The sequence below is a fragment of the Archocentrus centrarchus genome, chromosome 5 (assembly GCF_007364275.1).
Source record: "Archocentrus centrarchus isolate MPI-CPG fArcCen1 chromosome 5, fArcCen1, whole genome shotgun sequence".
Lineage (NCBI taxonomy): Eukaryota > Metazoa > Chordata > Actinopteri > Cichliformes > Cichlidae > Archocentrus > Archocentrus centrarchus.
In genome coordinates, this window is record NC_044350.1 from 9,866,223 (window position 1) to 9,880,569 (window position 14,347).

Here is a 14,347-nt window from a genome sequence, read left to right on the forward strand (position 1 = left end):
CAGAAGATGGGTACACTGTGATCATAAAGGGTTTGACACGGTCAGCAACAATTCTCAGGTAGGCTGTGGAGCTTAAACGATGCTCAGTTAATGCTCAGTTAACAGCAGCCTGAACTGTTTAATACAAAGCAGGAAGGATCCATCATTCTGACCCTACAGCTGAATGTCAGAGCAGAAATCGACATTTATCAGATAAGGTAATGTTTTTTTTTCAGTCTTCAATTTCCCAATTTTGGTGAGTCGGTGTGAATTGTAGCCTCACTTTCCTGTTCATAGTTGGCAAGAGTGACACTCGGCGTGGTCTTTTGCTGCTGTAGCCCATCTGCTTCAAGGTTCGGCAAGTTGCGCATTCAGACGCTCTTCTTCTCAGCTGTAACAAACGATTATTTGAACTACTTTTGTGTTCCTGTCAGGTGGAACCATTTGCCTCTGACCTCTGATGTCAAGGCATTTTCTCCCAGAGAACTGCCGCTCACTGGATATTTCTTTTTCAGACTTTTCTCTGTAAACTCTAGAGATGGTTGTGCAGGAAAATCCCAGTACATCTGCAGTTAGAAATAACCAGACCAGCCTCTGTGGCACCAACATCCATTACATACTCAAAGTCCCTTAAATCACATTTCTTCCCCATTCTGAGGCTCAGTTTGAACTCCAGCAGGTCATCTTGACCATGTCTACAAGCCTAAATGCACTGAGTTGCTGCCATGTGATTGGCTGATTAGATGTTTGCAATAATGAGCAGTTTAACAGCTGTACCTAACTAAGTCCACAATGAATGTAAATGACCCAGCATAACTTTCCATTATCCTTGCCACACTAGTTGCAGGACAAATATTAGACAAGCTCATGGTAGGAAACATTTTTAGGATTAAAACTATCACAATGGAACATATAAATATATGCCTGGGGTCAAATGGCCTCAGTCACTTAAAGGTTTAAAAAAAAACAGAAGAAGAATAACATTTCACTTTTAATAGTTTTATTTTCAAATTATGTGCAAGGTGAATTTCACAGTTGAGCTCAATAACCACTATAACCTGAAACCCAAAAAACAGACAAACCAGCAAAGTGGAGAAAGAAATGGATAAAAAAAAAGACACAATGGAATAGCACCCATAAGTGATGCACAAAGATGACCAGAATGAGCCACGATTGGCAGCGCAGGGCAGCCAACTCTTCAGAGAAAGCAATATTATAGCTTGTTGTGTTACATGACTGGTGTTTGAAATATGCTGTAACAATGTAGTTACTTTAACTGTAATGCTTAGATTCAGTGAAATGTTACAAAGACACTACTGTACTATTGGGGGGGGGGGGGGGGGGGGGGGGGTGTAAATCAAAATATAGCACTCGTGCGGGTAATAATTTTTTTTTCCTCAACAGAGCAGGATTACTCTATTATAACTAAACAGATAAGTATATAAAGAAAACAAAAGAACAGCCACTAGAGACAACAAAAAGAAATCACATCTAATTTTCAAGTTATAAAAGAAACTGAAGATAAGTTTAAAAAACTGTGCAAGTACAGCAAACCTATAGTACAGTATATTACACATAACAAAACAATTTAAATACAGTACTGGGTATCAGTAGAAATCCTGAGAGTTCTCCGTTCCTGGTTTGCAAATGGCCGTCTGTAGACAGGTGAATGAAGCTCAGACCCAGTCTGACCCCTTTCCTGGGAACACTGTTCAAGCTGGGTCGATTAGAAATCAGCTTAAAGTCAGTCAACAGTGAATCTTCTCTTGGAGAAGTTAATTAAATCCTCAAGTCCTTACTGAATGCAACTCTTCCAGTATTAAATGCCAATGTAAATCTCTTAGATGATTGCTATATGGTTAATAAAATGTTCTTACTTTAAACAGAGGGGCACTCCTTGCTGAGATAAAATACACAAGAAATGTGTAGTGCAAAGATGAAACAGGAACCTGCGTGAGGAAACTGACGGCACTAAAAATGTCACACTTTGACAGTGAATGCCCTCCAGTGGTGGCATTTTGTACAAGATTGTCAAAAATAAATGGGAAAAAAACGAACAAACAAAAAAAAAACCCCAAAAACAGCACCAACAGTTTGTATCCTCTCTGTGATGGCGTGTAAAGATGGATTCATAGCTGTTACATGAAGTGGCACACAACCCAGGCCACACCCCCCCCCCCCCCCCCAACTTGTTTAAATAGTCTGCTTGTTTGCGAGGGTGCTTCGTAAAGTTTGTGGTTAAGGATCGCTGAAGTGGCGAGTTATTCAGTGCAACGCTGAGTAAGACTTTTCAGATACTCTTCATCAGGAGGAACAGTTTTTGATTCTGATGCCCCTTTTTCTAGCTGCAGGCACGTTGGCATCAAAAATGATCTCCACAAAAATCCACATCACTTCAGGCCTGCACCCATGCAACAGCCAAACAATCGTTATTGGTACTACTGATCTTCACTAGCAGAGACAAGCACACAAAACAATTAATGCACTTTAATAAGGTAATACAATGTAATATAGCCTAATCACAGTTCCATGATTTATTGCTACCACAAAATTCGTTTCAGCATCCACAACAACTATAATAAGACCTCAAATGCTCTTGGCATTTAAGAGGAAGGCTATTTAAACCCTTTTTTTCAACTGTTTATCACCTGGTGTCAAAGAACAAACTCAGAGCTCGATGCTGAGCAAACAGTTGTTTAAATCAACACAATGGCCTAAAATGTCCCTTTGCCCCTAATCAAAAATCTCTGAAGTTTCTGAGGTAAACCTGTTAGTTGGTCTGAATGAGCCACTTAGTGTTGCAACAAATCTGACTTTGTCCTTATTTCTCCAATGTGGAGAATGAATATTCCAAGATTTCACTTAAATTTTCTTTGTATATGACACAAAACGGATGCCAACTCAAAGCGGAATATATATATATATATATATATATATATATATATATATATATATATATATATATATATATATATATATATATGCTTGGAAGCCGCACATAGTGTATGTTTGACACACTGACACCTGTGGAAGAAGAGTGGACAATAAAAAGTTTAACTTTCAACCTTTGAAAACACTAATGTAAATCACAAGCACACTTCAAATTAAAATTTGCATATAAAATAAGCTGAAAAGAGGCATGAACACACAATAGGAAAAAAATCCACACAATCCTCAGAGCCAGCAATCTACTAATGACCTAAGGTACTCATCTTACCCGTATGAATATATAGTTTATATCGCTATTTGTATATTTCTATATCTACATAGAGTTTCACTTTATGCTGACACATAGCATCCATATCTCCAGAGGCAACACCCTCAGTCGCATGCTTATCATTTATAAAACTTCATACACAAGACTGATCAGCCACAACATTAACACCACTGACAGTCAGCGTTAATACAAGCCTGATCCACAGAGGCCCCACCCTGCAACTCTGAGGACTCAAAGGATCCACTGCTAACGTTCAAGCGCCCAGCACCAAATGACACAATGGGTCAGAGTTGCTTTCCAGGCAAAAGGGGAACACACACAATATTTGGTTCATGATTTTAATGTTGTGGCTGATTGGTATATTTATGCACCTAACACAAAAATAGAACATGGCTCAACAACAAGCAAAAAATAGTATAATTGCACTTATGAGTCATTGTACGGTTTTGTTAAACAAGCCTCAGTGTGGGTAGTTGGTGCTGTATCGAAAAGAAAAAAAAAATACTGCAATCTTTAAAAGCACCCCCATTTTGATCATATTACACCAGAAGTTGAACAACTTAAGACTTAACCAAAAATGGTGCATGTGGTGCAAACCCAAGGTAACACCAGGCACAAGGCAGACAAGACCACACTACTCCCCCTCCACCTCACAGATGAGGTTCACAAAATTCAGGTACCTCAAAGCACTTTCTGTAGACACTGTGGATATAGTTTGGCCACCACACATTCAAAATGGCGACCCAAATCCCAGAGGCGATCGGGTGTCTCATAGACTTTGGTCCATATGTCTGCCTCATCATCATACTGGTAAAGGGAGTTCTTCCGGCTAGTGCGAAACACATGCTCCTCCACCATGACTTGAGTGGCTCGTACAAACAGATGTAGCTTGCCTTGCAGCAGCATGGCCTTGATATACGGGCTTGTGGCTTGGTCAAAGGGTAGATCATTCTTGTGGCTCCATGTGTTCTTCTCAATGTCGTAGACCTCCACAATAAAGGTACGCTGGTGGTTCCTGCAGATCCCGGCTATGTAGTAGATGCAGTTTTTATACAAGGCAGCCAGACCCTGACTCCGAGGGACACTCATTGGAGCCAGATGACTCCAATAGTCCTTACGGGGATCATAGCAGAAGAAATATTCACCTGCAACAAACAAAGAAGGCAGTTATGATCAGCTGCTTTCAAATCGTTTTCATATATACAGTATGTCTCTCGTATTAGTATCACTTTATTTACATATGTTTTAAAGATCACTTTGAATTCAAGAAAACAGTGACCACATAGGTTCCCCTAAGCAGGGAAAGACTCACCTTGGAGGACATAAATACGGTCTTTGTACTCCACAGCACTGTGAAACTCCATGGCCACTGGCATAGGGCTGACTGCAGTCCAACAGTTGTCTCTGGCATCATAGCACTCTACTGATTTTAATGCATTTCGCCCATCACCTTCATAAACACGGCCTCCCAGTGCGTACAGCTTTCCACAGCAGTGCACAAGCCTGCAACCAATTCGAGCTCTCAGAAGAGGTGCACGTGGAAGCCATCGGTTGCCTGCATGCTCGTATTGCCAGAAGTCACTTTCTGCTCGATGGTCTATGGACACCTCGCTGTTGCTCGGCCGGTACCCACCGGCAATGTAGATGTCATTTTCTGGGGATACCAAGATACCAACCTCCCGGAGATCATTAGGTGGTTTGCAAAGTTTGAACACCCTTCCTGTGGCTGTGTCCAGGCAAGGCACCGTCTGCTTCTTACCTGAGTGTTTATGAGCAGCATCAAAGCAGATGACCATTTCGGAAGCAGTCATACCCAGGCGCTGTGGGCAACCATTTGTACCAGTGAGGCGAGCTTTGGCCTCAGCGGGGTCTTTTGACAGGGACAGGGCGCAAGCAAAAGGCGCGGGTATCCGACTGAGAAAGGCCTCATCCAGCAAGGGCAATCGGATGCACTGGGAAAAAACCTCAGCTAGATGGGCTTCACGGCCAGTCAGATCATGTTCTAGCCAGCGCACAATGCTCTCATAGACATGCTCTTCCTTTTCCACATTGAGGTCATCATTATTCAAAATGCTGACCAACTGCTCCTTGGTCATCTGGAGGAACTCTTGCTCCCATGATACACACAAGAACTAAAACAAAAAAATTCAGAGATTCAGACATCACAAAGTTTGATACCAGTGTTTTGACTGCTATTGTCCCACAGCAAATAAAAAAAAAAAAAAAAAAAAAAAAAAAACAGCATTTGCCAAAAGCAGGGGCTGATATTTTTCTGCTGTGTCACATACATTCTGCACATTAAGAGTCTTTCTTAGGGCTGGGTGATATGGACCAAAAGATAATGTCTTGATATTTTTTAGCTGAATGGCGATATATGATATATATCTCGATATTTTTTCTTCCCAAAAGGTATTAACAAAAAGCCACTTCTGAGTCAAAGCTACATGTCCCAAATGTCACACAGACATTTTTATTAACATTCAGCTGTAGATGTACATGAGAAATTGCTCAAAAATAAACTATTGGCATATTTAAATAATAATGCTCCTGTAATAAATTAATGCTTTTTTTCCCTCCATAACAGAAGACTCACAGCTGCGCTATTAAAATGTAAACAGAAAAGATACAGAGCAAAAGTAGCAAAAGGCTGACTTATTCTTTAAAAAGCCAGTCTGCAGTGAAGTAGACTTCACCAAAGTGCTTCCTCCTGTGTGTACTCCTGTACATCTAGTACTCTGTGCAAATAACAAAACATGTAAACAGACTGAATGAACAAAATCCCATCCTTCAGTCAGCAGCATTCTAGCCATCTCAGTAAATCCATAGACATATGAGCTGATGTAGCACACCAATGAGTGCACCCACTCAATACGACGTCACTGGAAAAAGTCGCTAAATTTGTCGCTAGTCGCTTTTTGGGGGGAAAAAAGTCGCAGGGGGTGGGGTGTCTGAAAAGCCGATAAATATAGCAACAAAGTCGCTAAGTTGGCAACACTGCCATGCTGTCGCTTCCTGCATGATTTACGGATGAAGCGGTGAGGGAGAGAGGCAGGGCAGTGTGAAGTTGGGAGAAGAGACAAATTGGGAGAAGAGAAAGGTAACTGGTGGATCTACAAGTATGATTGTAACGCGACAGACGATATCGATATAAACAATAATGTCTTATCTTATATAGCGTATGAAAAATATACTGATATTTCTTAAAAACTCGATATATCGCCCAGCCCTAGTCTTTCGGCTCTTGATGAAGACCTGAAAGACTTTAAAATAGTTTTTCAAATTATTTATTATTTCCCTAGCCAAAAAAACAAGGAACAAATGACTGCATATTAGTACCAACCAAGAATTGTACACTCAGTATATTTGTAGTTTTTTTTTCAGCCAAATGTACTGGTCACAAAGAAAGCCCTATTACAAGACTACATATCAAAAAATGGTGGAATAACGCAGCTGAAGACTGTTAAGAAACCAATCCAGGGCTTATATTTAACTGACCTTCTTGCGGATATAATCCTGCGAGCGTTCCCTCAGTTCCTGGTGCCCATATGCATCAGCAAACATGAAGACTCCTATACAGTTCTGAGGGTCAAGCCGGCTGATCATGAACTGGGCACACTGGTCCTGCAGGGCAGGAATCTGGAAAATGCTGGCTGCAGTGAACAGGGCTTGGACATTGGATTCAGAGAGCGAGACCCTGGACGTGTAGGCATAATCTAGGACGAGGTGCATGGATTCAGATTCCACCCCAACGATTCTAACCTCACGCTGACTACTCTCTGTAAGGCCACTGGTGAACATGGACCTGGAGGTGCAGGTGAGAAAATAAATTATTTTATGATGATCAATTCCGATCTTAAAAATTAAACATCATAATTTCTAGTCAACTGATAGTCAAAATAACTGAAATCAAGGAAGACTTTTCTACCAAGTAATAAATATTTGTAAACAAACATTTGTACATATGCAGGATTTCTTACCTAAAATATGGGCTGATTGCAGCAAGAACATTTCTGTGGCATGAAAAGGTCTTGCCATGGTCCACTTCTACAACGATGTCTGTGAGCTGTGCTTCATCATACAAGGCTTTGAGCTGCTGCAGGATGTTACAAGCATGAACAGCATCTACCCCATTGTAGTTGGTGATTGGAGGTGTCCCATTTTGTACTTGTAACAGCTTCCCTACCTCTGAACAAAAACACGAGAGAAAAATGTGATCACTGGACTTGGAAAAGTGGATAAAGAGAACAGAGGACTAAGTGTTCATGTGGTATGTATCCTAACCATTCTGCCATCAGGTTCCCCAAGGTTTGCTTAGTTTTGGGAGATTCCAAGTGAAATGATAGTGTATCTATTATAGATTAGATTAGATAATAGATTTTTCTGTATTTCTGCATAGTATCTGATATCTAATATATCAGATAATCACACGTCCTAAGAGATGATTAAAAAAAACAAATATTTATTTTTTATTTATTGACAATAAATATCCTCCATTACATATCTAAGTAGACATATCTATGTCTAGCATGACTATGTGAACCTTTACTTTCTGCAAACCGACTGGAGGGTTTTCTCAAATCAAGTGTTCTCTTCAATACCTTCCACATTTCTGTTGTATTAACCCTCTGGGGTTAATACAACTTTTACCTTTAGAGTTCACCTTAAAAACTGTTTGCTATGCCTTGTTTGGTATAATTTTTTTCAGTACAACCTCATGTTTGAATGTACTGTTATTCTTTCATTTTGACAGACTGTAATAACTAACACATTAGACCTAAAATCACACAAAAACATAAAATCCAAGTACAAAAAAAGTAAAAAAAAAAAAAAAAAAAAAAGTGCCGCATGCGTATAACGGGCTTGATACAAACCCAAACTGCAGAAAATGCAGCAAAAAGATACTGCCTCAAAAACACTCTAGATATGCCAGCTCTTGTTTGCTACAACAGAGAATATGGCATGCAGTATGCCAACAAAAATATACTGGAAGAGGAGAGTAAAGATGCTGCATGAGGTCTGAAATATTTAAAGCACTCTAATCTCAGTAATTACTTGTTTTGACCTTATACATTTGTTTGTATAAAAGTTTAGAGTCCATTTGAGGTTGAATAAGAAATCAAAAATCACTTTGATTGTTTTAGCGTAATATATAGGTCAGGTCCCGAGGATGTCTAATAGGACGACTCAGGACAATAGGAGCAGCTATGTTGTCTCCTGTTTTTTCTCGCATTAATATTAGCTTTCATTCTGAATAGTAAATCTCTTCATGAACTGAATTGTCTGTAAACTTTTTACTTGTTTTGGATAAAAAAAAATCTTTTTGATTTGAAGTAGGACTTTTGTACAGCAGCCATTTTTATTTACTTATTTGCACATTATATTTTTATTCAAAAATAAAAATTGCATTACTTTAATATCCATTGTTTATTTGATATTTATTGTGATGGCCACATTAATGTTAAAAATACATTTGATTAGTTTCAAAGTTGTATTTTTATGGGTCATTATTTTAATTGTGAGAATCAACAACAAAGTGATATTCACAGGTCGGCAGGCTTGAACAGGTGAGGTAAGATTGAAATAATTGTTGACTAATCCACTAATCAATAAAATAATTGATATTAGTTGACTACCAAAATAATCTTTAATTGCAGCCCTAAAATTGAGTAGGAAAAAGTATGCACATACTTCTTAATCCCTACCACATGTTCAACACTACCAACTTACCACATCCATCATCATTCCAGCTTCTCCTCAACATTTATATATACTTGTCCCACATTCATATGATAAAAAAAAATCTATATATAATCTATGTATACATATAATGAATGTCATGAATATGTGTACCAATTAATCTTTCTACAGATGTCAGACATCTATTTCATATCCTTTCAAAAGCATTTTGAATAATGCTTGAGCATTGCTGTAGTCCCACAGGAAAAATATTCCACTGTTTAACTCCATAAATGGAAATACAAAAAGGAGTAAAACTGTGGAACAGTTATTGTTAGGTAAATGTGTAAACCACTACACTATGTTGGCATAAATATTTATTTATAGTATAATAACATTAAAAGAACATGAAGTGTGGAGAAACCTGATGACCAAATAAATGATCAAGGTGCATACCACATGGGTTAAATGTATGCTAACATCAGCTGAGTCCCAAGAGTCCTTGCAGTACAATTGTAGAGACCACAACAGTGTATTTGGTCCAGCTATAATAATGACTGTGACAGCTACATGAATATATTTGTGGTTTTTTTCCAATGCATTTGCTTGTTTCTAAATTTGTACCAAGGTTGTTCACTTTCTTACAGACTGAATGAAGACAGCAGGACAGCACACGAGCCTCGATACTCGTTGGCACAGCAGTATTGCCTTTATAACCATATACTAACTTAACATGGTTCTTATCACTTGTGTTATATCAAGATATACAGGTGGTATCACAACTTTATGACCGCTGTAAAGCTTTACTTTGACTGTTCCGGTATAAAAACTTTTGCAACAAATGCCTCGGATTGTGCAATGCAGGCAGGACAAAGACTCTCAGTGGGTAAACAGAAAACTACTATCACGCCAGGTGGTAGCTAGCTCGCTAACATCTCCCATCGTTTCCCTGTGCCTGCTATAAACGGTCTGGCTAGCTAATAAGACTGAAAACAAACTTGAAGTATATAAACTACTGAAGAGTGGGGCTGTACAAATCTTCGTCTGAATGCTTATGTATCGCAAAATCCAGCAAAGCTTGCGGTTGGCTTAGCTAGTTGAGCAGGAAGCTTAACTTTTAGCAGACAGCTAGATACCAAGCTAATGTTAGCAAAGCTTTCTTTGACACAACACTGCGAGATATAAAGGGCGATAAAAATCTGAAGTGTTTGAAGTGTTAATGTCTTTATCTCACAGAAGAGTAAGAGTGTGTAGCGCAATGCCAAGTGTATTCGTTTGGTGACTGTAGTCATTACTACAAATTATCTAACCTTTGTCTGTGTCATAAACAAGTGTTTACATAGTCAGCTGTGCTAGCGTGCTAACCGGCCGAAAGTTAGCCACACAGCTAACGTTAGCTACATAGCCGGGCTAACGACAGCCAACAGTTTTGAGGAGTCGCTAAGAACCTGACCTCTTTTAATGAAACTGCAACATGTCAAGACTTCTTCAGTTAATCTGTAAAGCTACACTCGGCGAACATATAAACTCACATATTATAACTTTAAAAAGCAGTACTTTTAAGTATACAAAACAATGAAGATTTTGCTAACCTCCACTGGCAGCCATTCTCTCCAGTCTGTCTCAGAGCAGACCGACAGAAACGTCAAATGAGTGCAGAGCGGAGCCCCGGAAACAAGGAGCAGCCAATAGCAAGAGGAGCACGGATCTCACAGCCAATCGTCGCCCTTTTATCTGAAATAGGAAAAAGTTAATACTGCATGGGCAAATTACACAGAGGGCACTCAGTTACAGCCGACCAAAAAAAGTCAAAGCAGCAGCATCTAAACGGGTGCATCCGAAACAGAGGTGAGTCATTTTTGGTTTGATATCTTGTTGGGGAGGCAAACATCAGCTCTTCTCCAGGCAAGCGGATAACTGGACATGGGGGAGAAACACATTCAAGTGCCTTTTTTAGTTTACAGAAGTGCTTTTTTTTTTTAGTTTGCAGAAGAGTACCATTGTTGATCTTTAGAGCTGAAAGGAAAGCTATTTAGACTTTGTATGAATAGTGTAATGTCAACTTTGAAACAACAGATTTGTGTAACAGTGTGTTAGAATAAGAAAAACATTACAAATACTGGTATTATACTCGTAAATCTCAGAAAATGAGATTACATTGGCATAGATTAATAACCTTAAAAAATATTTTTATCATCTATTTTGAATAACATAAAGATAATAATAATTATATTACAGTAACTGTAGGCAGAGGACTCCATATTCTTATTCTAGCCATGTGATGACACACATCAAGGTCCATAACCAGGAGGTTGTGGATTGTGGCACCCCTGCATTTAGGCAGCTGGATGTGCACAGTTTTTCAAAGGTTTGTGCCAATGCACTTACACTATATTGGTAAAAGTATTCACTCATCTCCCTTCACACGCATATGAACTTGAGTGACCTCCCATTCTTAATTTAATATGATGTCAGCCCACCCTTTGCAGCTATAACAGCTTCAACTCTTCTGGGAAGGCTTTCCATAAGATTTAGGAGTATGTTTATGGGAATTATTGACCATTCTTCCAGAAGTGCATTTGTGAGGTCAGACACTGATATTGGAGAGAAGGCCTGCCTTGCAGTCTCCACTCTAATTCAGCCCAAAGGTGTTCTATCAGGTTGAGGTCAGGACTCTATGCAGGCCAGTCAAGTTCTTCCACACCAAACTCACTCATCCATGTCTTTATAGACCTGCTTTGTGCACTGGTGTGCAGTCATGTTGGAACAGGAAGTTTCCATTCCCAAACTGTTCCCACAAAGTTGGGAGCATAAAATTGTCCAAAATGTCTTGGTATGCTGAAGCATTAAGAGTTTCTTAAGGGGCCGAGCCCAACTCCTGAAAAACAACCGCACACCATAATCCCCCCTCCACCAAACTTTACACTTGGCTCAATGCAGTCAGACAAGTCAGACTGGCAACACCAAACCCAGACTCATCCATCAGATTGCCAGACAGAGAAGCATGATTTGTCACTCCAGAGAACACGTCTCCACTGCTTTAAAGTCCAGTGGCGGCGGGCTTTACATCACTGCACCTTTGCATTGTGCTTGGTGAAACCCATTCCATGAAGCTCTCTGCGCACTGTTCTTGAGCTAATCTGAAGGTCACATGAGGTTTGGAGGTCTGTAGCGACTGACTCTGACGCACTATGCACCTCAGCATCTGTCATTTTACGTGGCCTCCACTTCGTGGCTGAGTTGCTGTCATTCCCAATTGCCTCCACTTTTGTTTTAATACCACTAACAGGTGACGATGGAATATTTAGCAGCAGGGAAATTTCACAACTGGACTTGTTGCAAAGGTGTCATCCCATCACGGTACCACGCTGGAATTCACTGGGCTCCTGAGAGCGACCCATTCTTTTGCACACGTTTGTAGAAGCGGTCTGCATACCTAGGTGCTTGGTTTTATACACCCGTGGCCATGGAAGTGACTGGAACACCTGAATTCAATTATTTGGATCAATGAATGAATGCTTTTGGCAATATAGTGTGTGTGGTAGCATATTTCTTAGGATGTGTTCAAATCAGTGTGACAGAGCTTATATTTTAAAGGTTAATCAGCATTAATTGTGACTGCCTAATTTTAGACATGTGGTTGTTTTCTAGTATTTCAACATCATTGGAATAATTGTGTCCCCTGAAGCCTACATATGATTTTGGTTCTAATTCAGAGGAGTACATTTTTCTATGAAGGCAAAACAAGTGATCTTTCCCTGCGGAAACACTTAAGATTTTGCTATAATATGAGCTTGGCTTAATACTCATACTGACAACAAGGAGAGAAAGAGCCTACCTAAATCCACCTGTGCTGTAGAACTATATCCAAATTGTAATTGCCCTCTGAGCAAAATGAGTTTCATTTGATTTAATGTAATACCAATGAAACACCCTACACACCAGTGTAGCATCATTCGTGTTGTGGCATAATACACTCACACTAATCTTATATTATCCATTTGTGGTGTAGAACCTGTGACAGAAAATGTGCTGCAATGCATTATTGGGTTATTGTATTTACCTGCTCTCAGTCTCATGTTGAATTAATTTCGACACACCATAGTGAGAACATGTAATGGTTCATCTCAGCTAAAAATCCAGCCGAATAAATACATAAATAAAAATAAATCGGCATTTAAATTAAGTTAAATTTCAAAATGAAGCATCACTCTCACAACTTCTCTTTTCTTTTTATGTGTGGACTGCAGAGACTGATACCCACACACCCCATCACACCCAGCACAAAACTGGTTTAAAGTTATCGTCTGCCAAAAAGTGGCTGCTGATGTTTCTATGTGGTTTTTTTGTGTCTAATATTGTTGCTTATATTGGTAAATAGGCTGTAATAAACAGGATTTGTGAAGGGGTTATATATAAAGTAAAGAAATGACCTGTTTTGCAATGACCCTAATGCACTTACTCTCTGTTCTGTATGTAATCAATCTGGTCCTTTGTGGTCACTTAAAATGTCCTTATAGAACTGTTATGTTCTATTTATTGCAATTTCTGCTGCCGTCTTGACCAGATCTCAATGAGACTTTTTATCTGGATAAATAAAGGATATATAAAACTCATTTTGCCAAAAAAACTGATTGCAGCTATTACTTTGTGACAGCCACCGTTTGGAGAAAGCTCATTTCCGCCACTTGTATCGGCAGTCTTGTTCTTTCGGTCACTACCCAAAGTTCGTTACCATAGGTGAGTGTAGGGACATAAATCAATCGGTAAATCAACAGCTTTGCTTTCACACACAGCTCTCTCTTTACCACGACGGACCGGTACAGCATCTGCATCATTGCAGCCACGGCCCCAATCCGTCTGTCAATCTCTCACCCCCCTCTTCTCAGCCCTGGCAGAGTCGAACACCCACCAGGAACGAGTTCAACTTATTGCCAGCAATTTGGACCAAGCTCTCACTGCAGTTGTACAGGGACCGAAAGGCTTGTAACAATGGGCCAGACACGCCCTACTCCCGCTGAACTTCACAGGATACCCCGAGGGATGCAGTTAAATGCCTTCTCCAGGTCAAGATCTCCACGTGACGTTGCAGAGGCCTACAACATCCAGTGCCTTCAGGAACTCAGGGCGAATCACATCCACCCTAGGGGCCCTACCACCAAGGAGTTGTTTAGCTAACTCAGTGACCTCACCCCCAGTGTTGGGCAAGTCATCCCTCTTGTCCCCAAACTCTGCTTCCACTACAGAAGGCATGTCAGCGAGATTAAGGAGATCCCCGAAGTATTCCTTTCACTGCCTGACTATATCCTCAGTTGAAGTCAGCAGCACCCCACCTGCACTATACACTGTGTGAGTAGAGAACTGCTTTCCCCTACTGAGTCACCTGAAAGTGTTTTTCCATGGCCGCTCCGAACTCCTCTCACACCTCAGTTTTTGCTTCAGTCACCGCCCAAGCTGCTTTTTGCTTGGCCTGGT

The 14,347-nt window shown here is 40.0% G+C and overlaps 1 protein-coding gene across 1 annotated transcript; it reads right to left on the reverse strand.

Moving 5' to 3' along the window:
• Nucleotides 1-2,976: 2,976 nt before the first annotated feature.
• On the reverse strand, nucleotides 2,977-10,480 carry kbtbd8 (kelch repeat and BTB (POZ) domain containing 8). Its single transcript, XM_030729692.1, has 5 exons — nucleotides 10,465-10,480; nucleotides 7,174-7,381; nucleotides 6,692-6,998; nucleotides 4,509-5,328; nucleotides 2,977-4,341 (listed from the first exon to the last, which is right to left on the reverse strand). Exons 1-5 carry the CDS (start codon nucleotides 10,478-10,480, stop codon nucleotides 3,878-3,880), a joined length of 1,815 nt encoding a protein of 604 aa, XP_030585552.1. The 3' UTR covers nucleotides 2,977-3,877.
• Between the last annotated feature and the right edge of the window lie 3,867 nt (nucleotides 10,481-14,347).

Excerpts from the sequence above, each read along its gene's own strand:
- kbtbd8 (XM_030729692.1), bottom strand. Across the intron at positions 6,999-7,173 it reads GCAATCAGCCCATATTTTAG|GTCCATGTTCACCAGTGGCC; the intron begins GTAAGAAATCCT and ends CTGCACCTCCAG. Across the intron at positions 5,329-6,691 it reads AGGATTATATCCGCAAGAAG|TTCTTGTGTGTATCATGGGA; the intron begins GTCAGTTAAATA and ends TTTTTGTTTTAG.